The 26,267-nt window shown below is 55.7% G+C and overlaps 8 protein-coding genes across 8 annotated transcripts; 4 read left to right on the plus strand and 4 right to left on the minus strand.

Moving 5' to 3' along the window:
• Positions 1 to 2,294: 2,294 nt before the first annotated feature.
• Positions 2,295 to 3,709, minus strand: B0I36DRAFT_377578 (uncharacterized protein; the record flags this gene model as incomplete). The annotated part of the gene is made up of 4 exons (XM_046160571.1): positions 2,295 to 2,560; positions 2,738 to 3,288; positions 3,375 to 3,521; positions 3,591 to 3,709. 4 exons carry the CDS (start codon positions 3,707 to 3,709, stop codon positions 2,295 to 2,297), a joined length of 1,083 nt encoding a protein of 360 aa, XP_046006587.1.
• A 4,917-nt stretch (positions 3,710 to 8,626) lies between these two features.
• B0I36DRAFT_276856 (general substrate transporter) lies at positions 8,627 to 10,888 on the plus strand. The gene is made up of 4 exons (XM_046151401.1): positions 8,627 to 8,923; positions 9,060 to 9,538; positions 9,653 to 10,382; positions 10,451 to 10,888. Exons 1-4 carry the CDS (start codon positions 8,702 to 8,704, stop codon positions 10,637 to 10,639), a joined length of 1,620 nt encoding a protein of 539 aa, XP_046006588.1. The 5' UTR covers positions 8,627 to 8,701; the 3' UTR covers positions 10,640 to 10,888.
• Positions 10,889 to 11,153: 265 nt separating this feature from the next.
• On the plus strand, positions 11,154 to 12,978 carry B0I36DRAFT_297907 (uncharacterized protein). Its single transcript, XM_046151933.1, has 2 exons — positions 11,154 to 11,921; positions 11,990 to 12,978. The coding sequence occupies exons 1-2, from the start codon at positions 11,373 to 11,375 to the stop codon at positions 12,632 to 12,634; spliced, it is 1,194 nt and encodes a 397-aa protein (XP_046006589.1). The 5' UTR covers positions 11,154 to 11,372; the 3' UTR covers positions 12,635 to 12,978.
• Positions 12,979 to 14,555: 1,577 nt separating this feature from the next.
• On the minus strand, positions 14,556 to 16,076 carry B0I36DRAFT_435657 (dienelactone hydrolase). Its single transcript, XM_046162781.1, has 4 exons — positions 15,790 to 16,076; positions 15,631 to 15,721; positions 15,216 to 15,568; positions 14,556 to 15,146 (listed from the first exon to the last, which is right to left on the minus strand). The coding sequence occupies exons 1-4, from the start codon at positions 15,941 to 15,943 to the stop codon at positions 14,944 to 14,946; spliced, it is 801 nt and encodes a 266-aa protein (XP_046006590.1). The 5' UTR covers positions 15,944 to 16,076; the 3' UTR covers positions 14,556 to 14,943.
• Positions 16,077 to 17,132: 1,056 nt separating this feature from the next.
• Positions 17,133 to 20,474, minus strand: B0I36DRAFT_276862 (DNA mismatch repair protein msh-2). Its single transcript, XM_046151402.1, has 2 exons — positions 20,220 to 20,474; positions 17,133 to 20,152 (listed from the first exon to the last, which is right to left on the minus strand). Exons 1-2 carry the CDS (start codon positions 20,241 to 20,243, stop codon positions 17,393 to 17,395), a joined length of 2,784 nt encoding a protein of 927 aa, XP_046006591.1. The 5' UTR covers positions 20,244 to 20,474; the 3' UTR covers positions 17,133 to 17,392.
• Positions 20,475 to 20,684: 210 nt separating this feature from the next.
• Positions 20,685 to 22,378, plus strand: B0I36DRAFT_335747 (guanine-1-methyltransferase-domain-containing protein). The gene has a single exon (XM_046155519.1). It carries the CDS (start codon positions 20,690 to 20,692, stop codon positions 22,337 to 22,339), a length of 1,650 nt encoding a protein of 549 aa, XP_046006592.1. The 5' UTR covers positions 20,685 to 20,689; the 3' UTR covers positions 22,340 to 22,378.
• Positions 22,379 to 22,654: 276 nt separating this feature from the next.
• B0I36DRAFT_37899 (uncharacterized protein) lies at positions 22,655 to 24,088 on the minus strand. The gene has a single exon (XM_046160745.1). It carries the CDS (start codon positions 23,989 to 23,991, stop codon positions 22,969 to 22,971), a length of 1,023 nt encoding a protein of 340 aa, XP_046006593.1. The 5' UTR covers positions 23,992 to 24,088; the 3' UTR covers positions 22,655 to 22,968.
• A 201-nt stretch (positions 24,089 to 24,289) lies between these two features.
• Positions 24,290 to 26,116, plus strand: B0I36DRAFT_388561 (DNA replication/checkpoint protein). The gene is made up of 2 exons (XM_046161254.1): positions 24,290 to 24,581; positions 24,644 to 26,116. The coding sequence occupies exons 1-2, from the start codon at positions 24,440 to 24,442 to the stop codon at positions 25,939 to 25,941; spliced, it is 1,440 nt and encodes a 479-aa protein (XP_046006594.1). The 5' UTR covers positions 24,290 to 24,439; the 3' UTR covers positions 25,942 to 26,116.
• Positions 26,117 to 26,267: the final 151 nt, after the last annotated feature.

The following is a 26,267-nucleotide window of genomic DNA, read 5'->3' on the forward strand; positions in this document are numbered from 1 at the left end:
AACAGCCGGAACGAGGCGAAGGAACACAATGGTCGATGTTTGCGCGAGTGCCGGACAGACGAATGAATGAAAGCCGACATCTTCCGCAGGACTGGAGTACGTGGCTCAGTGTTGAGCATGATGCATCAAAAGTCTATTCACCTTGGCCTCACGACTAGTTCACATGAGCTCTGAGATTATCCAAAGTTTCAATTTGGTGTCGATGTCAACCGCGTCGTGGCTGAGACTCAAGAGCTGGCCAGCCGAGGACTGACTTTCGCCAGACGAAGGGCAGAGAAGTCCTGGTCGTACCTTCCTCCTACGCACATCTTGCAATATGACCTGGAGGGAGTGCGCGGGTGGTTTGCCGGGGCAACTTCCTCCTCGAGCGCGACGGCCACTCTTGGCTGCGACCTCGTCCTGTTGCACTGCTTTCCTCCCACCCTCTCTCATTCTCCCACCCTCTCCCACTCTCCTCTCCCAGTGTCCATCCCAGCTTCCCCCCTCTCGCTTGTCCCTCCCACATCCGTCGCCAAAGACGCTTTGGCGACACCGCTGAAACTGGCCGTATCGAAGGCTGGCTGCGGGATGTGAGTTTCTTCCTCCTCCGCCTGCACCAGACATCACTTTCGCATACATGGGTTCCGGCCCATCCATTCCGAAGGGAAGAGCTGCCACTTCCTCTCTGAGGCTCGCATACTCAGAACATGTTTACATGCTTACATGTTTACTAAGAGGTGATATACTGCCTCTTCAGTGTCCGGGACTCGCTGCCCGGACGCATGACCCCAGGGTGATCTATCGAGGTCGCCCGCGGGTGTCACGTCGCTTGGGTGCCCAGCTGGGTGCGCAAGAGTGAGCGCCAGTTTCTTGTGGAACAGACGGCTCTCGCGACGCCTTGTCAGCGGCTGTGTCCTGGCCGATGACTTTGTGCTGAAGGGCAGCTTGACCTTCAGCGCTGACAGAGTCACCAACGAGCCCATCGTTATCGGCGCTCGTGGCATGGTCGTCCCGGCCAAAAAGTCTTTGCAGCTCAAAGCTGCTACAGTCCTCGGTGGAAACCTGGACATTCCTCTCGGCGCCACTCTCACACTGGGTGGTGACCTTGCCGTCAAGAGCGACTTGACTCACCTGGCTGCGTGTCGGCTGGGCGAACCTGTGCTCGCAGATTTCTCTGTCGAGCTCCAGGAAGACCTACTGGTGGCACCACCGCCAAAGGTCGAGCAAGATGGGGACCATCAGGTGCCCGACGCTCCTCTACCTGCCGATGCTCCACAGAGCGCGCGGCCAACGGGGGAGCAAGAAGCTCTGGCTCCTTCGTGGGCTCTCCAGTCTCTCTTGGAGGGGACTGTGCTGAAGTCAGGCTTCAAGCTTGGCTCATGCAAAGTACCAGCTGGGACTGTGCTCCCTGCTGGAACTGTGCTGCCAGAAGGCATCACCATACCAGGTGGTACTGTCCTGGCGGCCAAGACAGAGGTGCCACAGGGCTCTCAGTTTTCTGAGGGCACTGTTCTCCCCAAGGGTTTGCGCCTGCCACACGACTCGAGCGTGATGGCTAACAGTGGCATGCTCACTACAAATGCGCCCGAGGTCTCGTGGGGCGGTGACCTCGCTCTCCGCCAACGTTAAGCTGGTGGTAAGGGTTGGCCTCGGTCCGGGAAGGCTTTTGTGTGTGGGCCTTCTTGCTTCTGGTTGGTGGTTTTTCGTTTGGTCCTGTTCTGTTCTGTTTTGTCTGGGGTTGTTTGGGAAGTCCTCTGTGCTCGAGAGGCACGTTTTGTTGTGCCCATAGAGGCGCAACTGGAAGGGAAGGGATGCTCTTTATGAGCTGCCGATGATGCTCCTCAGGGGCGGAGGTACCAGAACGATAGCTGGGCGCCTTCACGTGGCGTTCTGGGTGAGTAACCAGCCCTTGCGGTGTCGGTGAAACCAAGATCCAGCATAAATAGAATTCAGTTGAGCCAATCTAGCTTCATTCTGCCAGGTAACGGGGACATCGATGCGTTGTCGATCTGGACAAGTCTTTGCGGACGGCGGCGTCTTAGACCCTGGACCCAGACCCTCGCTTGCCCGGAGAGAGTGGAAACTCAACTTGACCAAGGCGTCCAATTCTCGCTGTCTATCTGTCTATGGTACTGATTATGAAGTTACACAACATGAAAGTGCTCGAATATTCAAAACATGAATCCGCACTCGATCGCGGAAGGAAATTGAAAGAGTTGTGCGAATCGGCAGCCCATGAAATATGATGAGGCGCCACCTATCCCTCCCGTTTCATCCCCAATCTAATGCACATTGGAACAATCTGTGTACTTGTCTCAGACGAGGGCCTCTGGCTTGGCCGCCATGGCTGGTTGACCAGAGCTGCCCGTTGCTATGGGAGGAATTTCGGAGTGGACGGCCGTCTGGTTGTTGTTGCTGTCGTGCTCATCGAGCTCCCAGAAGCGCGAGGTCTTGTCCTTGCCCGTGATTTTGCTGGTGATGTCGAATGGATCAATGATGGTGAGGATAAAGTTGCGGTCTTGTTTGTAACCCGGGCCCATAATCTCGGTGACGCCGTCGCGGGCGAGGTAGACTTTTGTGGCTGTTGGTGCAGAGCACAAGTTAGCATGCGTTCAGCCTACCAAGGAAGCGCGCGCTCCTCAGACGCCGGTTCGAGTTTGCCCATTCAAAGGTTCGTTGAGACAAAAGCGAATTATTTATTCATTTTTGCGCTTGAGCCAGGGATTTTGTGGGGGTGGGGGGGGAGTTATCGACTCACACTTTGGCAACCACCGCCTCGGGTGGCGGATGTTGAACATGATCATGTTGCACAACATGAGCGAGGCCTCGAAGATGTAGAAGAAGGCCTCGTACCGGATGATCGGGCTGACCGCGGTGGGGTCCTGTGCGAGCGCTTCCCAGTCGATGTGCTCGGTCTGGAAGAACTCGACGGTGCGGAAGATGCAGCGCGTCAGGATGAGCGCGTTGCTCGCGTACAGGTTGATCATCACCTGGTTGAGGTTGTGGTTGTTGCGGATGCCGTGGCGGCGGCAGGTCTGGTAGAAGTATGTCGCCAGGGACAGGAACAGGGCGATGACGCCCAGCTGGATGATGAGTGCGGCCCGGAGCAAGTCATACCCGATGGCCTGCTGCTCGGGGGTCAGGGATTGGTTGGCCATGTATGAAGCGCCCCAGCCGCTGATGCTCTCGACCACCGCGGAGAGGAAGGCGAATGTGGAGAGGACGCGGCCTGGGTGGATCGGCGAGTAGTAGGGGATGTAGTACAGGATGCGGCCGAGGAGGTAGAAGTTGGCGAGCTCGTTGAGGGGCCTGTGACACCGATTTTGCGTCAGTGGGAGGGTTTCCTGGCCTGGGCGGGTGGCAGCTGTGCGTGGCAGGATGTTGAAAGGACTCACGGTGCCGCAAAAGTCAGGCAAATGCTCACGATGTACTTGATGAGATCGTCATAGTCCCATGCCCCTAGGCACCGGAAGATGAAGCCCACTGTGTACAGCAAGCCGCAGAAGGCAAAAAGACCAGTCAGCCTCCACGACTTGTAGTGACTATCGTTCGTCACATTAGAGGATGATCTCCAGCCCGGAAGTAAAGCATCTTCGAGAGATGAAACGTACTAAGACTGATAGGCATGGCATATGCCAGTCGAGGCGAAGGCGATGGTGTAGAAGATGGCTGCCCCTTTATTCGGAGCATAGAACCAGATACTGCCTGGGGCCCAGTCGCCGTGTCCCATGATGGATGTTGAGATATTCGTTGGTTATTGAAACTTAGGTGTCTTTGCACGGATGCGAACATGTACGACGAATGGACATACTCTGTGCTTCCATTTGGGATCAGGGGAACAGTTGGGCACCTCCAGATTCTTATAAGCCATTTCATACCATATTGAGGCACAGCAGCAGCTGCTCATTGATGTAGGCATGGAACATCTAACAGATGCGAATGACGCACCACCCCTGTCTTGCAGCAGAAACTCTCATGTGCCTGTCAGACGGGCAATTAAGACCGCTCTGAGGCTGAGTCCCACAATTGACATGCCTTGGGATGATCCACAACACGGCCAAGACCTGCACATTTCGGGCAATGTGGCAGTGCACTCGACCAATCGCATAGCACGCAGGAATACGGGCCAACTCAGACGAGCTGAACGATTGGCTCCAAGGGTTTAGAGATTGGCTGTATGCCCCGCCCTGTTCGATGCTGAGCACTCATCCTCTTAGGGCCGTCCTGCTGTCGTTGCTGGAATGCTGTTGACGAGCACTGACAGACCAATGGCAAGCAAGCAACCTGTGGCGAGCTCTCGGCGACAGCGAGGCCATGATGTGCACATGTCTTCATTTCCCAGGCTGCACCTGGAGAACTGGCTGTCTGCTAGGTCTCCACTTTGGTGGGCTCAACACATGCGAGATACGCAGTTCCTTCAGCAGCCTACAGCCAAGCATCAGCCTTGCATGATCACCCACTTAGTGTCTCTGCTGAGCTACGCGAGTTCGGTAGCTCGCAGATGAGGCTGTGTCGAAGACTAGAGATCAGGAGCTACGTATAGCTCGTGCTTTCCGATCAAGTTCCCAGCTCCTCCAATAACGAACCGCATAGAACAAGTCCTGTCGAAAGCGTATGTGTCGTGTTTTAATCCTTGTCCTTGGCCATGCTTCTTGAAATCTGCCTAGATCCAGATCCAGGACTGCGGGCTGTGCTGTAGCTCGTGAGGGAGTAAAGTCTGAGATCGAACCAATCCAGAATTGGTTCCTTCATTCCGTGTGCGACCGGAGTTAGATGTATCCTTGACAACGAAGCTGCGGCAACGACTCTCAGTCACGCTGTGGGCGATCTTCCCATTCAGATTCGTGAGTCCCAGGTGAAGAGTGTTTTTTTAAAGCCAATCATGACTGCGAAATCGATCGTTGGTCCCAAAACTTTCCCTCCTCGGGCTCGTGAATGAAAGCATGAAGGGTCATTGACTGGGATTTGTATCGCTGCGAAGTTTCCGGTGCTATTGCCGCACATTATGTTCCGCATGATGTCTCCAGCGGCAAAGCCTCGCCTAGAGTCCCCAAGCGCTGCTGCAATACGCGTTTCTCAAGCTGACCATGCAGACAAGCACAAGCATCTACACTCACGCGATGGAACATCCCGTTCTTGTGTTTGGCGTTCCTTGTCATAAGCTGTGCGCAGAAGTTTCTGGTAAGGGCTTTTTTTGTCTGTTCTGTTTGTTGAAAGGGAAGAAGAAAAAGAAATCATCGCCTTGCCCATTTCCCTTGATCATTTTTTTCAGACAGCGACCGAGGTTTCAGCCTCACACAGACTGCCTTCCACGGCAGCAAATACGGCAGCAAATACAGCATGAAGAAAGTTGGTAGCCTATAATCCACAGCTCCCACACCTGGTGCGACCGGCAAGGACAATCTTCAGACCTATTCACAGTCAACGTTGGCCCCACGCTCCTCCACGAACCTCAGGGTGTACAAGCGCCAATCTTGACATACCAAGTCGGCCGCTGTCCAGCCAGCAACATTTCGAGCTTGCCCATCGGAATGGTCGGTAGACAGTAGCGTGTTGTGCACTCAGATCGTGCTGCCTCGCCGCGCGGCAAGGGTCACTGGTAACTGGCCAAGATTGTCCATTGTTCTGAGGTCCAGCTGGTTGTCGGCGACCAGAAATGAGTGAGTGTCACCCACTCCCCAATGAGCGGCATCAGTCAAGGACGCGTGGCCTGTCCAGCATAGTCGCAGGTCGATCTAGACTTCAGAATCCGCCAGCGACATCTTGACCATGCTAATGTGGCCTTGGGGGATCGCAAGTGGCGGTGCAGGCACTCCATTGCAAGGCCCGAAAAAGTGCGAGGCACGAGGCTCCGTGTCGAAGCAGCCATTTAATCGTACTTCTGTGCTAATCTCTAGTTATCAACTTTGCCGTTGGCCTGGGACCAGATTGGACCGCTTCTAGAGGCGCATCTCTCTCCACTAGCAGCTTGGTTAGACGAGACTTCTCCGACAGCTGCAAAGACGACAAGTCCAGCGACTTCCACCATCTTATTTGAGCAGTGCCGCTTCATACGAGTGGATGAGCACCGGCAAAGGCTGCAATGGAAGGATACAGTACAAAGTAGGTGGGGAAGAGCAGGATAACATGTAGGGCGGCGCACGCGCCCCCGCCCCGCCCCCCCCTATGAGTCTCACACTGCAACTGATTGCGAGACCATGAAGAGTCGGATCCACGGACATGACTTGGCATGGAGCGCCTGAACCTTCAGTCAGAGCGTGTTGAACTAGATTCACGTAGTAGGACTTCGTCACGTTTGTACCCGTAGCCCTGTGGCTCACTGCAATGCCACTCAAGGATGGTCACAGGCCCACCTGATCGCGGGCATCGCAGCATCGGACAATTTTGGATACGCCCAAGGCGGCAGCTGCACCTCATGAAGAAACATGGTTGGCCAGCTCATCCACACCAGGGTGGCGCCCAATGATCCTCGATTCGCGATGCTCCCGGGTGAACCAGTGCACCTCAGCATGCCTCTCGAGACCGCAGAAGCCCCAACCAAACGTATAGCAGGATAATCCCTTGCGGGCAGGGCCTCGTCCATTCATACATTGAAAACCACTTTCGGTCCCTTACCTCAAGGCTGATAGCCGCGTGAAAAGTCATCTGCTGATGCTCGACAGATGATCCTGCTTGATGGGACAAGGGCCGGCGTGCCCGCTGTGGATTTGGCTCGTGTCGCAAAAAAGGCGACACAGATATGTAGAGCTCGTGCTTGGCGGAGAAGCTGGCTGTCGGACTGTGCACAGGGCCGGGACCAGGCACAAGTGTGAGTCTACACATTTCTTGACATTGCGTAAGAGCCCGGGGCGAAATTTGTCGTCTTCACCAGTTCACTTTATTCTGAAGTCAGAAGCTGTCAGGGGTTGTTTCAGCCGCACCGTTGGGGGCGCAAACAAGCATTCAGCGGCCGAGCCATCCCCATACTTGGCATTGTGGCGATGCATGCGAGACAGTCAACCTCTTGTCCTCCAATGCAAGAGTGGAAAACATCAGACGACCTCAGGGACAGATCTGAGGCTCCATGCAGATCATCTTGGCTGCATAGGATCAGCGTAAAAGAATACACCCCACGTGGTGCTATTTCGACAAGAATGCCTGCTTCTAGGGGGTCCTTTCTTCGGCGCGGAGTCAACAAGAGTGGCCCAAAATGCTGTGGACTGGGGTGAGTGGGTGGGCTTGCCTCGCGTGCCCAGAGACGGCATCCTCACACTTTGAGATGGCAATGTCGCACCAGCAGCAGCCGTGCCTCGGCCAAGCAGTCCCGGAGATCTTGCCTTGTTCGCTCGTCACGTTGCACCAGCTAGTTCTCAATGGCGCACCTGATCATTAGAGTTGTGGAGTAGTGTCACCTCAGGCTCAGGCCAGCGCTGAATGCCACGCAAACACCAAGTTCCCTGCAGACGACATATCCGAAGGCTGCACCACCGCACCCAGTGATCCGTCAAACCAAAAAGAACATTAGATCGGCGACCTTGAGGTTGCAAGCTGAGCTGCAAGGAGCTAGCTGGGAAGCGTAAGTTCCCGGGCTTGGACGGCGATTGGTGGAGCTATCGCAAGCGCTGGCTGGACGACGCGCAATGCAGACGATTTCTCCGTGGTCCGCTACTGGGAATCAGTCGTCTCCTGACGTGTCCTTGGAACTCGACGGACTGCTTGCTGGGATAAGTCTGCGGCAGCGGTCGACGATGAAACCACGCGGCTGGCCCTCCACATTCCGGCTAATGCTGGCGGCTGTGGCGTTCGGGAGCCGGCGCGGATAGCCAAGCTAAGCTTCAAGTGTGTGAACACCTTGGCGTCTGGATTCGAGCGCGTAATCATGGTCGACTCACTCAGACCGGAGCTTAGCGGTCAGCCGAAGGAATCAAACTGTAAAGAGCAGCCGCACCGCACCGGTGACGAGGGCTCATCCTTCCAGAGGGCTCGACTCCTGCAAAGAGCATGCAGCAAGGGGACGAAGCAGGGCAACCCCCCCTTGCGAGCATTTGCTCTCCCTGCTGGCACATGGGACGTAATACACGGGGCCCGCCCAGCAGCGGAAGCGGCTGTGGGCGTAAAGGTAATTCAGGCTGGGCAGGCTGTTTCACAGGGGTTATTCACCCGCCCACTGCCACCCCGTTTTCTCCGCATGCGAGGCGCCAGAGTCAGACCGACTTGCGGCCGACCACGCGGGGAACCACCCAATCCGGTGCTCACGACCGGGCCCGGTGTCATGGGGCTCCGTGAAACCCCCTCCCCCATGGGGCTAACCAGCCCTGGATGCTGGAGAGCCTGGAGAGCCATGGAGAGACTGGAGAAGTGGAGAAGGCGCCCCCGTGCCCTGGCCGTGGCCAACCGCATTGCAGCACTCCCTCGTCCTCTGTCGTGCTAGGGCTGATGCTGACTCGTGGTTGGTGCGCTTGTCCTGGTGAGATTAGCCTTCCTCTCCCCAAGGTACTCCAGGCTCGTGATGCTGGGCCAGGGGGTTGCGCGCCTCGGACCATCATTGCGACGACAAGCTCGGTCCAGGTCGTACGGAGAGCCGCAAGGACACGAGTCGCAGATATAATAAATGAGGCAGCAGCTGGCCGCCTCGGGCGTTTGTGCTCTGCCCCCTTCTCACCACCTCGCGACTGTTGCTTTCCCCCGAGTACAGGTCACAAGACAGAGCCACTGTTCGAGCCAGGCCAGCAACAAGCACACCATGAGCGCAACGGGCGACAAGTCGGGCTCCGCCGCCCTCGAGGTGGAGGGGACGCACACGCACCACGACATCTACGACGCCGGCGACGAGAAGGCCAAGGTCGCCGACTACAAGAACGACGCCATTGACGCCGAGAATGTCGAGCTCAAGATGGGCGTGATTGAGGCCGTCAAGGCGTACCCCATGGCGGCTCTCTGGGCTTTCATCATGTCCTGCACAATTGTGAGTTTGCTGCTGATTGTGGCTTCCCGCTCCCGCCAACCTCCCTGCCACCGCGGCACCAGTCCCCCATGCCCGTGGTTCCCCACAGCCCCCACTCCCGAGAGACCCACAAGACCCATTTCTAACGCCCAATCAGATCATGGAATCGTACTGCGTCTTCCTCATCGGCAACTTCATCGCCGTGCCTCACTTTGCGCTTCAGTACGGCGTCATCGACCCCAAGACTGGCAACCATGAAATCGAGCCAGCATGGCAGTCCGCTCTCCAGTGTGCTGGACCGATCGGGGCTTTAATTGGAGTAGTCCTCGCCGGTCCCCTGACCAGCTGGATCGGCTACCGCTGGGCCACGATCTCGGGACTGATGGCATTGAACGGCTTCATCTTCATCTTCTACTTTGCTCACTCTCTCCCCATCATGTTCCTCGCCCAGATCATGGAGGGAATTCCCTGGGGAGTCTTCATTGCCAACGCCCCGGCCTACTGCTCGGAAATCGTGCCTATCGCCCTCCGTGCCGCTGCCACGCAGCAGCTCCAAATGTTCTGGGCTATAGGTGCCATTATAGTAGGTGCTGTGACGTACGTTTACAACGAAGTACCAGACGAGTCGAGTTACAGGTATGTTGTTATCGTGTCGTGATATTTTGTGGTGTCCCGGTGGCCTGGTGGTCGGGTGGGGCCTGGTGGGGCCCCGAACCTCTATCAGATGGCTGACATGACTTTCCATGCTAGAATTCCCACCGCGCTTCAGTGGATGTTCCCGACGCCCCTTGCCATCCTCATCTACATTGCTCCCGAGTCTCCCTGGTGGCTTGTCCGCAAGGGCCGTCTGGAGGAGGCCAAGAAGTCGGTCCGCCGCCTGGGACGCGCCAACGCGGTGCAGCAGCTCGATGAGTCGGTTGCCATGATGCGCCGCACGATCGACCTCGAGAAGAGCGAGAAGGAGCCCAGCTTGCTCGAGTTGTGGAAAGGCACTGACCGCTACCGGACCCTGATTGTGTGCGGTGTCTACGCTGCTCAGAACTTGACCGGCAACCTGATTGCCAACCAGGCCGTGTACTTTTTCAAGCAGGCTGGCATGCCCACCAACACGGCTTTCGCTCTTGGTCTCATCACTTCTGCCCTCCAGACCATCTTCGTCATGCTCTCATGGGTCTTGACATCGTACCTCGGTCGCCGTACCATCTACGTCTGGGGTTCGGCCATCAACTGTGTGTTCCTCATCGCCGTCGGCCTGGCTGGCTCCTTTGGTGTCTCGTATGCCGCCTCGCAAGCTGCTGCCGCTCTCGGTCTCATCGTCTCCGTCCTCTTCACCTTTGGCCCTGCTCCCGCTTCGTGGGTCATCATTGGCGAGACATCCTCTATCCGTCTCCGTCCTCTGACTACTGGTATTGGCCGTGGTTGCTACTACCTTGTCAACATTCCCTGCATCTTCCTCTCCAGCTACATGCTTAACCCCACGGTACGTTTTGCTCCACCACGCCCTCTTGCGGTGATGACTTGAGATACTGACATCAGTCTGCCTCCCAGGGTGCGAACCTCGGCGCCAAGTGCGGTTACGTCTGGGCCGGCACTGCCTTCGTCTGCTTCGCCATGGCGTGGCAGTGGGTTCCCGAGATGAAGGGCCGCTCGTACCGCGAGATCGACATCCTCTTCAACCGCAAGGTCCCTGCCCGCCAGTGGAAGAAGACCGTCGTCGACATCAACGACGACCACTGATCGACTCGCATCCCACTTTTGTCCACGCCACGCCGCCTCCGGAAGCGGTCCGCTCTGCGTTGCGGGCCGTCGGTCCTGCTGGGGTAACAACGTGCCTCCGCATGCGAGTTGGGGGGAGGCATGGGCTCTGCTGAAGGCAGTACTGCCGGGAGGTGCCGTCGTGCGATTCATGACAATCGTCCCCATTTTTGGGGACCGCGTCACAAATAGTCTGAATTAGTGTAGTGAATCCATCCAAGATGAATTATCAAAAGTATTTGCATCGCCTCATGTGCTGTGCAAATATGTGGACAATTATTGCTTCCAAGACAGATGCCATGTCAAATGGTGCAGCGTTGCCATCTCGGCCAGTGTACATCAAACTTGGATCACGGATAATCCACCCACGAAACAAACAATGTGTGCGCCTGCTGCGAAGGGATTTAGCAACCGAATACACTCATCTTGCCAGAGCAACTCCCACCCGTCGGAAGTCGGACGATCCAGCGCGGCGGAGACTGTGGGTCCCCGGACCCGCGCCAACGGATCCGGGGAACAAAGGGCGCCGCGGATGACCAGCTTCGGCTAACTGTGGACTGCTTGCTCGTGCTTACCTGCGGATGTTTGATTATCGCCTTCACCATTTCTGCTGGTAATGCTTCGTCCATGATCCTGACACAACATCGCAGACCTCACAACTCACCAAACGACACAGCCACTATCAAGCACAGCCCATCCCAAGCCACGCAGCACCATGGAGGTTGACCCGTTTCCAAACACGCACACACAAGAGGGCCGGCGGGACATGCGGACGCAGCTGCTTGCCAGCAACGACGTCTTTGTCACGCAGATCCCAAAGGTCGAACTCCACGTGCACATCGAAGGCACCCTCACTCCAGCCCTGCGCTGGAAGCTCGCCAAGCGCAACGGGATCCCAGTCCGCCTGGCCAGCCCAGACAGGCATCCCGCGGAGCTGCAGTCTGAACAAGAAGTCGAGAAGGCCTACGGCGACGTCATATCGAGTGCCCAACTGTCCCAATATGCGGCCAGAGCACGCGAAGACCCGTCGCTGGTGGTTCCCGCGACGTTTTTCGAGGCGTACTACTCTGGCTGTGATGTGCTCCGGACGCGGCAGGACTTTTTTGATCTCGCGTACGACCACTTCCAGCGGGCAGCGGGTATGAACGTCCGGTACTGCGAAGTGTTTTTCGATCCGCAAAGCCATACTTCTCGGGGAGTGCCGTGGGATGATTTCATGGGTGGCTTGAGAGAAGCCCAGCAGGAAGCTGCAACAGAGCTCAATGTAAACAGGCCCTATGTGCCACTTCATCCTAAAATCCTTCCGAGGACTGACTGACAGGTTTAGCACAGGTGCAATCCCAGTGGATCATGTGCTTCCTCCGCGACTCGCCGATCGGGTCTGCCAAGGAGCACTACCGCCAGGCTCTGGCCTACCGGGACATGATCATCGGGTTCGGCCTCGACTCGAACGAGACAAACCACCCCCCACATCTCTTTGACGAGGTCTTTGCCCAGGCCCGAGCGGACGGCTTCCACATCACCGCCCACTGCGATGTCGGGCAGAGGGACACGCACGCCAACATCCGGCACGTGGCAGGGGCCCTGGGCGGCACCGGCGCCGACCGCGTCGACCACGGCCTCAACGCCGCGGACCAGCAGGAGCTGACGAGCCTCGTCGCCGCGAGAGGCATCGGGCTGACAATCTGCCCCTGGGCGTACCTGCGGCGGTGGACCTACAGGGAGACGGCAGAGAGGCTGCGGGTGCTGCTCGACCAGGGCGTCAGGTTCAGCATATCGAGCGACAGCCCGGCCTACATGGACGACAGCTGGGTTCTGCACAACCTGCTGCTGGCGAAGCAGATGGGCGGGCTGTCGGACCGGGGGGTCCTGGAACTGATGAAAGTGTCTGTCGGGATGTCGTGGGCGAGCAATGAAGTGAAGGGCAGGCTTCTCCATGAGCTAGATGCCTTTGCACTGACGCAGACGTTGGGATAGCATGGAACGACGCCTAGTTCTTGGCATGCACAAGTGCTTGAAAAAGCCACGAAATGGATCTTAAAGTTTCAACGTGCGCCAAAGCGGCGCCCCATTCCAGGTTTTGTTCGATACTTATGGATTTCTCATGCCGAGATAGGTCTGTTGCCCGGGGTTGAAGAGATGCAACGGTTTTGTTTGTGAAGACAGTAAAAGTTTTGGATCCACTGCTGAGATTGTGAAACGATGCCTCTTCTTGTACCCTTCCGTGCTATCTTCCGACGACCCATGAAATTGTTGGCGTAGTCCAGCTCAAGATGGGCGGACGAAAAATCCATCTCGAGGCCGCTGCGTAGTCATCCTGGTCAAAGTCAAATTCTGGGTCCTTTTGACCTCATACCACGTCCATCACCCTGTGGTTGACCAGAAAGGGGAGCCGCATGGGGGCGTGTGGAGGCAACACCGTTATCAGATGACACATACGCAAAAGCCAACGAAAGATCAAGGCAATTCATCATATCACACGTTCTCCTTGAGACTTTATCCGCATGTGCCCGACTTTCTGTCGTCACCATACATCCTCGAGCCCGTTCAACAGTACCAACAGTTGCGGTCCACGTCCAGATGCGAGATCCAAATCAATATCAAGCTTGTAACGATCAAGAGGTGTCGGTGTGTTAGTTGCGTGCCCACTATAGCGAAACAGCCCAGGAGACATCGACACAGAGGAACAATCTCCATGTTCGGCTATAGCCTCTCGAGCGGCTGGGGACATGCAAGAATTGTTTGCCCCATTTGGCGTGATTTCCAATCTTGCGATGGTAGCAAGAACTGGCAGACGTGATTTGCTACAGAGAACTGCTACCTAGGGATCTATACTTCATGCCATACTTCTGGTTGTCACTATACGATCGGCTTCTTGGTCGTATGCTGAGGATCGCTGTACTCTTCAGGCGGGCGGGACAACCATGTGAGCTGGACAGAGCTGGATACACGAATCGACTGATCCATACCGTTTACTTGGAAGCATCGAGAAAGGAAGTGATGAACAGCTTATTAGCCCGCCCTGTCATGCAAGCTACCATATACACTAACAACCGCATTTCCAAGCACATACGACCATAGGATCGAGAAAATTGAGGGTCCCGTCCGCTCCCCTGTACACAAGCTCGATACCGCCGGATCAGTAGTTGGGTCGGTGACGACCAGCGAATCCCCGGTGTTGTATGTTTTTTGCATGAATTTTTGCATGGTGGAGTACGACGTGTGTGAGTGTGGATCTGCCGTTTGTCTGTCGGGTAGGTGGGTGGGTATTGGTGGTGGGTCGTGAGACGCCACCCTAGCTCGCCTGGGCAATGAGCATAGTCGGGTATTGTCAACGTCGAGGGTAGATACATTGTCCCCGTTTTGTGAAATGGCTCTGGGCCGAGGCTCTAGCCTAGCTTGATGGTTCCTTGTGTTATTCCTCGCAATGCAATTTTCTTTCGACTGCAGGCCAAAGTCACAGGCTGACTATGTGGGGACTATGTTCCCGAGTTCAGGCGCGGACTCATTAAGAGGCGAGTAGTTCTCAAACGTGTAAAAAAGGCTCGAGCTCTGGCCTGGAGCCTGGGCGCACCCTAAATCGTCATTTCTATGATGTGGAAACTACAACCTCCAAGCGGGGTTTTCATCGAGCATTTGAGGTCCATCACTTCTCCATAGCACCTTGAGTTTTCAAATGTTGTCCTCTCGAAGTTTATAGCACGGACCGGAACCTTACTAATAACAGATGGACTATACAATCACTTTTTCTCGCTTTACGATATATAGTACTTCATGTGTGAACTTGAATAGCAAATTTGTTTTTCAGGTCATTACATGTTGAGTATATCAGATAGTCAGAGAAGCCTTCACAACCTTGACTGTATCTATTATGTTCGTGGACGATATGATTAATTACGTGTACTTCAGAACCTAATAGTTGACCACCCTACTACGACGCAAGTAAGAGGCATTCTACCTCTTTGATACTCAACTTATTCACACCGGCGCCTCATTATACTCCTTCCCGACCTAATTATGCTTGCTGCAGTGTCACATCTTCCTCGAGCTGTACGTCATGCGGAACGCATTGGTGCGCGACTCCTATTCACGTGGTTCGTAGCCCATAAGTCGTAGCGCTCATCCTGGAAGTAGATATTTGTGCTAAACATAACTATAGCTATATCTAAGGACGCAATCTAATAAAGCTCTTGAGTCACGAGCAGAGTAGGGGAGTCGACCATAGCACCACTTCAACCCATCTCTGACTTGGCAGTTCTCGCAAACTCTCGCGTGCAGCTCTGCGACTAGACCCAATTCTGGAAGAAGCGCACGGCTTGGATGAAAGCCTCCTCCTTGGCAAACTTCTGCCTGGGATCAGTCACGTTGGCGCGGACGCCAAAGCCATGCTGGGTGCCGCCGTAAGTGGCGAAGGTGGCTTCTTGGCCAGTGGACATGAGCAGATCCTCGAGGGCGTGTCTCGCGGGCGCGGGAAGGAGATCATCGTTCTCTATAAAGCACCGGGTCAGCGCATCGCAGTCAGGTATGGAGATTAGCAGCGGGCTAGGGCAGAGCTTACGAGCGGCAGCTACCGAGATGGGCTTGGTGATGGCCTCGACCTCGGGATTCTCAAGCAGACTCGGGTGGGCTGCGAAGCCGACGTCACCGCCCTTGCCGTCCGCGATGAAGCGGAATGAGTAGCGGCCTCCGAAGCAGTAGCCGGTGATGGCGATCTTCTCGACCTTCAGTGTGTCGCGCATGTAGTTGATGGTGGACGCGATGATGGGGTCTGTGATCTCGGGGCGGTGGTCATAGAGGAACTGCTCGAGGTCGAAGTCGGGCGTGCCGTTGATGTCCCCGGGCGCGGGCTGGCCTTGGAACATGTCGGGTGCCACGGTCAGAAAGCCTGCACGGCCGAAGCTGTCGGCGAGCCTGCAGGGAGTGTACTTGAGTAAGTAGAAGTGGCTACATGTGGGTCATCATGGTGGCCTTACAGCTTGTTCTCGTTGAGCTGGATGCCAAACACATCAGTGAGGTACAACACAGCCGTCTTGGACTTCTTGGGGCCCGTGATGTACAAGTCGACTGTCCCCCGTGGCGAATTGTTAGCCCAATGCGGACACAGAGAATAGTGGCAATGACTTGTCACTTACCGCCCTCCACGTCCTTGACTTTGCCAACAGCCGCGCCGGTGTGAGCCACGATCGAAGTGTCGACGACAGGGCACTTGTGAGGAGGCAGCAGTGCGCTGGCCACGACTAGGGGAGCTGCGCTCACGAGAGCGAGGAGACGGGCAACTTGGACCATGGCGACGATCTGGACGCAACGTCTGCAACCGGGGGATAACTGTCAGTGGCAATTGAGGGGAACTGTGGTAGAGACAGGTCGGTGCCACGGTGCTTGGGGGTTACAAGTGAACACGACGATGTTGCGAGGCGTGACCAGAAAACACAACGGGACAGGACCAGAGAGGGCGTTGACGCTATTTATGAAGATCCCTCGGCTGGGGAGGGGAGAAGGACGCTCGATGCAACGGCGTGCGCGAAGCGCGCCAGCCTTGGCCATGACGGGGTCTTGGCTTCATCACATCGTGCAGATGCCAAGCAAGAAACGCCCGGAAGGGCAGGCCAAGAGGGCAACCATCGATGCTTGTTGATAATGTTCTGACCCCCGACTGCTGCCGTTGCACCCGGGCTGGGGCAAGCACCGGCTGTTGCGTGCTTTGTTAGTAACCGCCGCCTCAATTGGTCCAGCGGAGAGGCTGAACACGAAGCTGCACCATCAGCATCATGCAGGCCCCGGAGAGGTTCCTGGCCCAGGCGCCGGTATAGCAGGTTGCTATGTCGGATGAAGAATTGCGGATAGTGCTCCTGCAGCATCCTCGTCATTGCCAAGCCGGTAGGGTGAGGGGGCTGCGTCCGGGTCATTTGTGTGTCTCCTGCAGCCACCCGATCTGCATGTGCTCTTGCCGTTTTGCGCCTTCGGCCCTTGCAAGCCCGACCCTTCTTGCGATTTTAAGGGCGGACGTGCGGGGAAGCGATACCAACACTGCCGAACCAGCAAGCCGGTCTTGGAATTGGAGCTGCATCAATAAGGCTGGATATGCACATAATAGGTTGCCGGTAGCCTGTCTCGCGTCTTGGCCGCATCCACTTGTCTCGGCCCGGAAGTCGTGATGGAGACAGATGGTGATTGGTGATTGCAGATGCTGGCAATGCACTGGAGGCTGGGTACTCCATGCAGGCCCTGTGAGTAATACCCAAGGCGGCTTACTCATAACCTTACAGAATGTCCACAATGTCTGCGCTGGCCGTAGCATTGCGATTCAATTACTGACTCGGGTGTCCAACCCCTGGCAGTATTCCCAACCCCAGCGGAACCTCCCGGCACGGTACCCAGCCGTCCACCTAACATGTGGTCATCCAGGGCTTGATTGATACAAAATTTTGACTCGTGGCCCTGCGTTGATGGCTGTCACTGCTCAAGCAATTGGAGGTTGGTGATTTCGGCTGCATGGACTTGAAGACCAGCTACATCATCGACATTGAGACCGCCAAGATGAACAACACATAGTAGCGAAGTCGCATGGAAACGATCTATCTAGTCGTAGGATAGACTCCATCAATTCATGTTCGTGCCAAGTCCAGCTCATTTAAAACGCCTTCATCTAGATCCCCATAAAGACTTTGTTCCGTGCCGAAACTCCTACAAAGCTCCTCGATAACAGCCCAGAGAAAAACACACCACAACTACAAGTCAGAGTGCTTTGACGGCAGTGAAGAACGGATTTGCGACAAGCTTCTCGTCAGCCTTCACCAGCTCCCGCATCCGCTTCACCATCTCCTCCTTGCTCATCTGCCCTCCTTGCACTTCCTGCTTCCATTTGAGCAGCACCTCTTTGAGGCGGGCACTGCCCTCCTCGACATCCTCCTTGCTGTACCGCTGCAGCCCGAGCCCATCTTCATGCTTCGCAGTGAAGTCCTCGAGCTCGTCTGCCTTGCGCTTGGCCATGCGCACGACCTTGTCCGGAAAGCGTACTAGCTCAGCGACATGAATGCCAAAGGACTGGTCGCAGATACCCGGCTCGACCTTGTACAGCAATGTCACCTCGCGCTTCTCAGCGGTCGACGATGTGGAAGAAGAGCCGGTGGATATGTGGGCAGTGACGTGCAAGTTCTTAACCTGGGGATACTGATCTGCCAGTGCTGTCAGCTCGTGGAAATGTGTGGCAAACATGGCCGAACAGCCAATCTCCTTGACAATGTGCTCAGAGATCGCCCAAGCAAGCCCGAAACCATCATAGGTCGACGTTCCGCGGCCGAGTTCGTCGATGATGATGAGCGACTCGGCCGTTGCAGACTTGAGAATGTTCGCCGTCTCGAGCATCTCAGCCATAAAAGTGCTGACACCCTTGAGTTGGGAATCGCTGGCGCCCACACGAGCAAGTATGGAATCGAAGATGGTGATTTCCGCCTCTGAGCATGGCACAAAACAGCCAATCTGCGCCATAAGGGCAATGACGCCAATTTGTCGGATGTAAGTCGATTTTCCGCCCATGTTTGGTCCTGTGATGACAAGGAAAGATGATTCGCCTCGCTTGAGCTCGACATCATTGGTGATGAACTGAATATCATCCTGCATCTCAAGACAGGGATGTCTTGCTTCCTTGAGCACGGTCGAGCCCTGACCTCGCGGGTGAATCTTTGGTCGGACGTAGGAAGTTGGAGCATGCACCGAGCAGTGGGCCAGCGAGACGACGACGTCCAGGTGTGCCAGCACGCCAGCGAGCTGTTCCAGGAGTGGACAGTATGATGCAGCGACACCGACGACCTCGCTGACTAGACTACTCTGCGTTCTGTTATAAGTCTGAGACAGTTGGTCAAACTCGCGCCGGCAGGCAAGCAGCTGCTTTGTCGTGAAATATACTCCATTCTTTTGCGTGGAGCATTCCTGGTATTTCTTGCTGTTGCGGATGCAGCCAGCTTCAGTTCTCGTGAGTCGCATACACCAGCCATGAACCTTGTGGTTCTCGAGGAAGATTTTCTTGTTCTCTTCCTGATTAAGGTCGTCGGCCGCATTGCGAAACTCCGTGTCCATCTCATGTCGCAACTTGTCCAGCTTCCGGCGGATGATGCGGAGGCCATCGTCGAACTCGGGCTTGATGATAAACTCGTGGTTGTCAAGGGCGTCGAGATCAACAGTGGTCTCAACCATCTCAGCAAGCTTGCCGAGGCTGTTGGACATGTCGCGCAACCGCTTGGTGTATTGCTCTTCGAGTGGGTCCTTGTACACCTCATCCATGACGCCCTCGAGCGTGCCTAGAAAACCCGGGAGCCGAATGACTACCTGGTACGCTCTAACAACATCCTCGAGGTTTGCTTTCTTGCGCTGGAAGCGGTTGGCAAGACGGTAAAGGTCTGGCACCGATTTGAGGTGCTCTTCCTGCATGGTCTGTCGGAGTTCCGTGTCGTTAATAAAAGCCTCCACGAGCTGCTGACGCTTCTCAATCTCTGCTTTGTCCATGAGAGGCTGCTTCAACCACTGTGACAATAAACGGCTACCAACGGGCGTGCGACAGTGATTTAGCAGGCCGTACAGACTCATCGTCTTGGCACCATCTCGGGCGCCAGGCATAAGATTGAGAGCTTTCAGCGCCGCCGCGTCGAGCTTCATATAGTGCGATAGGTCGTGCTGGTAGAGCTGGAACTGGCCAAAGTTGGACGGGTCCTGCATGATGCCCAGATACTTGATCAGAGCAGCAGCAGAGCCCATGGCCAGCTTCAGCTCTGTCTGTGGCAGCAAAGTAGCCGATCGCTCATCTTTCAGCAGCCTTGCTAGGTCCTGCTCAATGTCCTTCGTGCCGAAGTCACCAGCTGGTCTCTCAGAGATGGCAACCCCGACATTGTCAATGATTTGACGAAGCTTTGCAAGCTCGGGATCTTTGTCGTTCTCGGATTTGTCGAACTGCAGTATGCACTCTTTCACTCCCAACTGAATGAGGAGTGACTCAAAATTGGAGTACAGGTCGTTGTCAAGGAACTCGCTTACACCGAGCTCGCGCACACTCGCATCGGCGAAGCAGACTCCAACACTTCGGGCTTCGGTCGTTTTTGCCAAAATCTTGACAGACAGGATCATGGGAGCTGTCTCTAGCTGGCCACCTAAGTCGTCCTCGACGTCTTGCAGGTTGCCGGGGGACGCCTGTTTGGCGATCTTCCAATTCATCCGGCCACTCGGGCTGGCGTATATCTCGATGCGTTTCCCAAGCTTGAAAAGGGCTTCGCGCAGGAATTGTCGAAAGACCGTGACGGTCATTGTGACTGATGGGAGGCCTGAGGCATCGTTGCGGCCGAGCTGCCTGACGACAGAGGTCGTCTTGTAGACTGTGCGTGCTATAAAGTTCGCATCTTCGCCATGCGCCGTGTACCAGTCGCCTCGGTCGAAGATCCGTATGGTCTCGGAGTCGACTGAGGGAAGGGATTTGAAATAGCGGATGAAGCCATGCTCGTCGTCGACCTGATTGTAGATTGTTAGCGGACGACGTTCTGAGAGATGACATGTTTGTTTCGAACGGAGTGCTGACCTTCAACTCTGGTCTTGAAGACATTGTTACGGTCTGGCTGTGTGATATTGGCTGTGGTGTAACGTCCCACCAAGGACAAAGCGGCACCGCGAGGGTAGCAAATGGGTCGTTTGACAATGAATGGAGGTCGTTGTCGCGCGGGTGTAGTGTATAATTGCGAGTTTCCCGTGATGCAGCATTCACCCACGAAGGTCGGTGGAAATCGCAAGTCGTGAATCCGTAGTTGACAGGGAGCGGGCGAGACTTTCAATAATGATGATCCTCGTCAGAGCCCTTGCTAAACCCTGGATTCACACTAAGACGCGCCTCGACGCGTCGAGTTTAATGGGTTTGGAGAGGCCCCACCCGGCGGCCTGCAGCACATCAGACCGCCTGCCATTTCGTCATCAGCCGGAGTTGGTGAGGGCCGGGCATGCTATCCGCTGGGCGGGGCCGCCCCCATCGTCAATTGGAAATTTGCAAAAGCTTCAATGCTTTCAGCCAGCCTGCTGAGGCAGTGGGTGAAGTCTCCCAACGTCGGCAGGTCAATTCGACACCGATCAGCTATATTGTCGTACGCGCGTCCATCCACCAGTCCTTACGAATGCCACGGTCCCCGATCTCGCTACCAATTCACCAGTCGAAATCTCAACATCAAAGCTCCTCGCTACAACAAGGCTCGGGCGAACATGACGTCGCCAGCTGCTACCAATGCTGCAATGGCGCAGCCCTCTGAAATAGTATCCGCGCAAGATGTTCCTCCGATCGAAACACATGCTGAATCCAAGGGCTCTAAGCGCCCGGCCGAAGACGAGATCGAGGGTGAGGGTTCAGCACCGACAGCGGGCGGGACACCCAACGATGCGCCGCTCTCCAAGAACCAGCTGCGTAAGCTGAAGCGCCAGAGGCTCTGGGAGGAAAAGAAGGCCGACAAGAAGGTGCTTCGCAAGGAGAAACGCCACGCGAAGCAGGAGCGCAAGCGGGAGGCGAAACAAGCTGTGATTGCTGCTGCGGTGGGCGAGGGGAAAGATCCTGTTCTCGTTGTCGGTCAGAATAAGCCGGCGCCAAAACAGCCGTCCACGCGCGTCCCTATAACAGTTGTCCTCGACTGCCAGTACGAGAAGTATATGCTTGACAAAGAACTCGTGTCTATGGCCAGCCAGGCGACACGATGCTACTCGGACAACAAAAAGGCACGATACCGGACGAATTTTGTGGTGAGCTCCTTTGGAGGCGAAATGCGGCACCGGTTCGAGCAGGTGCTCAACAATCAGTACAAGAATTGGAAAGGGGTGCGCTTTGTCGAAGATGATTTTGTCAAGGCGGCGCATGATGCCAATGCGTTCACAGCAGGACCGGATGGCGGGGAGATGATACCGAGCTTACAGAAGGCGGCTGAAGAAGGCGCGGAGCCCGACTCCGTCATCGTCGCGAAGCCACCCCCGCCAGACAGCAAGAAGAAGGCCAAGCTTACAGCACACGCCCCTGCGCCTGAACTGGAGGCTGAGGACGTAGACAAGTCCATTGTCTACCTGACTGCGGACTCACCGTACACACTCGAGCGGCTTGAGCCCAACACGACCTACGTGATTGGCGGCATCATTGACAGAAACCGGGAAAAAGGCTTGTGCTACAAGGTTGCCCGGGAGAGAAACGTCCGAACCGCCAAGCTGCCCATTGGTGAGTTCATGGTGCTGCAGAGCAGGCACGTGCTGGCGACGAACCATGTCATGGAGATTATGCTTAAGTGGCTGGAGCTTGGGGACTGGGGTGCTGCCTTCATGCAGGTCATCCCTACACGTAAAGGTGGGAAACTGAGGGACGGCGATGACGACGATCATGACGAGGTACCTCAGGCCCCAGGCGGTGCGGCGGCTACGGAGGATGAGGGAAACCTTGCGGATACCGAGCAAGGCACGACAGCGGAGCAGCTGGAGAAGCCTGCAGAGTCTTCGGCCGTGGAAAAGCCAGTGTCGTCTGAGCAGGAGCCTGTCGTCGAGCTAGAAGGGGACAACTCCGATGCCGGGCTTGAGAAGAATGCCCTGAACCAGCAAAGGTGGTCAGCTCCGCCGGTAGAGTTTGAGGAAGTCCCCGCCCTGGGAGATGGTCCCAAGAAGGACAATGTCTCAAAGGATATATAGCACACATCACGAATACTGCATCAATCATGTCATCACGTGTTTCAACCCCTTTCCTGTGCTAGCATTGAGAAGCGCTACAAGAGGGAGGACTGAACTGATAACTCTCGGTCAAAATGAAATTGTGGGGGAATTTCGACCTCAACGCTGACTGAACGACCCTGAAATGGCCAGGCCCACTCAACCATTGCGCTGGGCAACTATCGATCCTGAGTACTCATGAAAGCTTGAGGTGAATCCTAAGCGAGGATCATACCGCTTGACCACCAGATCAATGATGCTGATTTCGAGACTTGTGATTCTCACCATCTGCTAGGTGCACGATTTGCGGGACAGTCAGGCGACACCTGGTTTCCTGCACTTATTGCTCATGAGTCCACATTTTGTACCATGTTATACGTCAGGCAGATCGACCCGCTCTGTCAGGTCAAGAGTTGATGTGTCACAACGAGCTCAAGAAGCTTGGATGGCTTGCGATGATCGGTTTCGTTACACGTCTTTGGTGAGCAGGCGAGTCTATGAACAATTCCAAACCTTTGCATCTACATGTGTTGCTGCTCGCGGAGGCGAAGCTGTAGGCTCCTCGGAGGTGCGCTGAAGTGATGACTGCTATCCAGAATTGAGAATTTCTTTCAATCAGGACGATATCTTTGGACCGCTTCCGTGATGCGTGTGCGGGACTGCCGCGGACCATAGTTGGGTCGATATGTGTCTGCAACACTTCTCGAGGGATGGCTGCCTGCATCGCTTGCGCTATTCGGGCGTTTTCGAGGCCGGGGATATTGCACCTCCCGATCCCAGGCTTCGATCGAGGACGATGTTCTCAAGAAATTTCGCAGCTCGTGCAGGAGCAGTCTCGCATTGTCCCGCCCAAGGAAATCTCTCAGCATCTCCTCCGCCTGTCCCTGGCTTCCTTGCATATCAACAGTCTTGAGGATGGCGATGATATATTCGAGGAGGAATTCGGCATTGTTAGCACGACGTCTCGTCATACCGTCGGTGCTCGATTGCGCAGCGCTAGCCGCCGGCGTCCGCAAGAACTCGAAAACCTGCAGCTCTCTTCTCAACCAAGCACGGGCGCGCGAAACGAGTTCCGCGTCGGATTCGAATAGCTGCGGCGTAAGGTCGCGATATGTGCGGTAACGAGCTGTTCGCCGGTTTGATCCCAGGTGGAGAGAATACAGCTGATGCCTGTACACGTCTTGGCGGCGGGCTATCGCATCGTTTTGGGTCGGCCGAGGTTGAGGGGCCCAGCGGCGACGCCGTCGGTTGATGCGAGCTGCTGTAGATGTTGAGGACTGAGACTGGGCGGTCGCGGCTTCTTTTGGTGGCGGCACCACGTATATGTTCGCCTTTTTGGTATCGCCGTCCGCTCTTTGGTGGCCGTGAGCTACCTCCTTGACAGTGGTTTTGCATAGTGGGCACCTAGGCTGTTGCTCCAACCAGCTCAGAAGGCAAAGGTAGTCAAAGTTGTGGTGGCCGCATGGCCGGGCTTCACACCCTTCGCTGATGCTGTCGAGACAAATGACGCAGCAACAGTCGGCAGGCTGGTCTGTGTCGTCGTTTGTCGCAGCCTGGAGCGAATCGACTTGGGCAAGGGTCCTTTGCAGGACAGCTGACTGCAGATCATCAAGCCTGCTGTCGTCTGCTGCCATATGGCGACGGCTTCATCCAGCAACAGCTCCCCGGATACAGGTCTGCTCTGCCAGCGTGCACGAATTAATCCTGTCCGGTGGAAGTTGACGATGGTGACGATCTGGGTAAGGAGAGCCGTTGTGTTCACAGCACTGCTGGCCTATTGAATGACGTGGGAGAGTGGGGCACCCGCACCCGCACAAGGGACGCGTTTAGTGGGCCTAGCAAAGCACTTAAGCCCCGCGCCGAATCGCGTCTTCCGTCCTGCCCGGCCCTTCCCACGCGCCGTAGCTCCACATGCATAAGCCTTGTTCCTCACATGCTTTAAGTACACTGAAGTCTTGATCTACAACCATTACACCACCAGGCCACAGCTCTACCTCGCTGCATATTACAGCATCTCAATAAGCGACAGTATATTACAGCACACCTTTTCATATATCTACACCTGGGCAAATCTTGGCTGCAATGGACGAAGACGAGAGGAGAGGCTACGAAGCCACTGCCCAAAAGCTTCGTGCCGACTTGAAGCAATTCGAGAACGACTGGGCTGCAAGCCATGGAGGCTCAAAGCCAGGACGGGAGGACATCAAGGCGAACCCGGACATTGGTACAGGCTTGCCACCTTTCGATTGCATGACGGCGCGTCCGCTAACAAGCACTTGTCTGCAGCCAACGCGTACAAGAAATACAACAAAGTTCGCGATATCCTCTCCGGCAAGATTGTGCCACCAAAGAAGCCTGCCAACTCGCAGAAACGCAGGCCCGATCCGCCAACCCTACAGACCCCGTCGAAGCGCTCGCGGCACGCAGAGACCCCTTCCAAAGTCCGTACAGTGAATGTGGAACCAGACTTGGCAACCCCTTCAACTCGCAAATTATTCAGTCCTGTGGCACCAACCTCGATAGGACCGACACCTCAGAAGGATGGGCGCATCCTGGGTCTGTTCGATCTCATGTCCGGTGGCGAGCAGACGCCATCGAAACCTTCTTCAGAAGCTGCAAAGAAGCCAGTGACGATCCAAGCAACGCCCACAAAACGAAAAGCCAGCGACATGGAGGACGAGGAGGAAAACACAAGACTGGGCAGGACCCCCATGTCTTCCAGCAAGCGGGCCATGCTTGACACATTCCTCACACCTCTGAAGCGCAGGGACGCCAACGCTGGCACCAAGACCCCCCAAACCGTCAGGAAACTGGAATTCTCTACGCCAGCATTCTTGAGGCGAGCACCTCTTCCGCCAGTCGACGAAAACGGGGGCTATAGGTCACCCGAGCCGTTGCGGCTTCCCCGAAAACCATTTGGTCGGGGCCTGAGCAGCGTGGTTGCGAGTTTGCGCAAAATGGAGGAGGACCACCTTGATGAAGATCTCGAGGCTCTCCGCGAGCTTGAGGCTGGCGAGGCGCCGGCCCCTGTCAAATCTACAAGTGCACCAGCTACGAAGCCCGACGTGCTGGCACCCGACAGTCAGGGTCCACAGCTCTTGGGTGGATTCGACGACGAAGCTCAATTCGACAGCGATCCTGAGAAACAGGTGGGACGTGATGGGTTGCCTCTCAAGATTTACCAGAAGAAGGGGCAAAAGCGGACGACGAGACGGGTCAACATGAGACCAACACGAACAAAACGCCCCGCGGTACAGTCAGAAGCAATGCTCTCGGATGACGACGAAGTCGTGGAGGAGACTCAAGTCAATGTCACAGCGCCCGGGGACAGCGATCCTCTCGACTTGGGCTCCGATAGTGAGTTTGGTGATTCTGGCAATGAGTCTGCTTCGGAACGCGCGAAGAAGAGGTCGAAAGCCGCCAAGGGTGGTGATGGTGGCAAGAAGGAGAAGGAGGGCAAGGTGAAGCAGGTCGTGAAGAAGATAAGCGCGACGGCGCACGCAAACTTTCAGAGGCTGAAGTTGAAGAACTACGGCGCGAAGGGAGGACCTGGGTTCAACAGCCGCTTCCGCAGGAAGAGGTAGGCCATGGTTGACGAAGGCAATGAGTGCATGATACCACGAAATCCTGTTACAGTACCTCTTCAGCTGGCGTTTAATGCTCACGACTGCATCGGGCATGGCGTTTGGGAGCGATCGTCTTCGATAATTGAAACTCTACACATAGCACAATTCGCACAAACATGTCAATGAGCGGCCTCTGATTTCTGAAAGCTTTGGGCTTGACTTTAAAACGCTGTGCAGCAGAAAATCCAGTGCGCACGTGGCAAGCTATATCTAACTCGTCGACACAAATGAAAATGGTATACATCCGATCTAGCCAGCGCCATCTATATGGATATTGTCCTGGT

The sequence above is a fragment of the Microdochium trichocladiopsis genome (genome assembly GCF_020744255.1).
Source record: "Microdochium trichocladiopsis strain MPI-CAGE-CH-0230 chromosome Unknown B0I36scaffold_11, whole genome shotgun sequence".
In the NCBI taxonomy this organism is placed as follows: Eukaryota; Fungi; Ascomycota; class Sordariomycetes; order Xylariales; family Microdochiaceae; genus Microdochium; species Microdochium trichocladiopsis.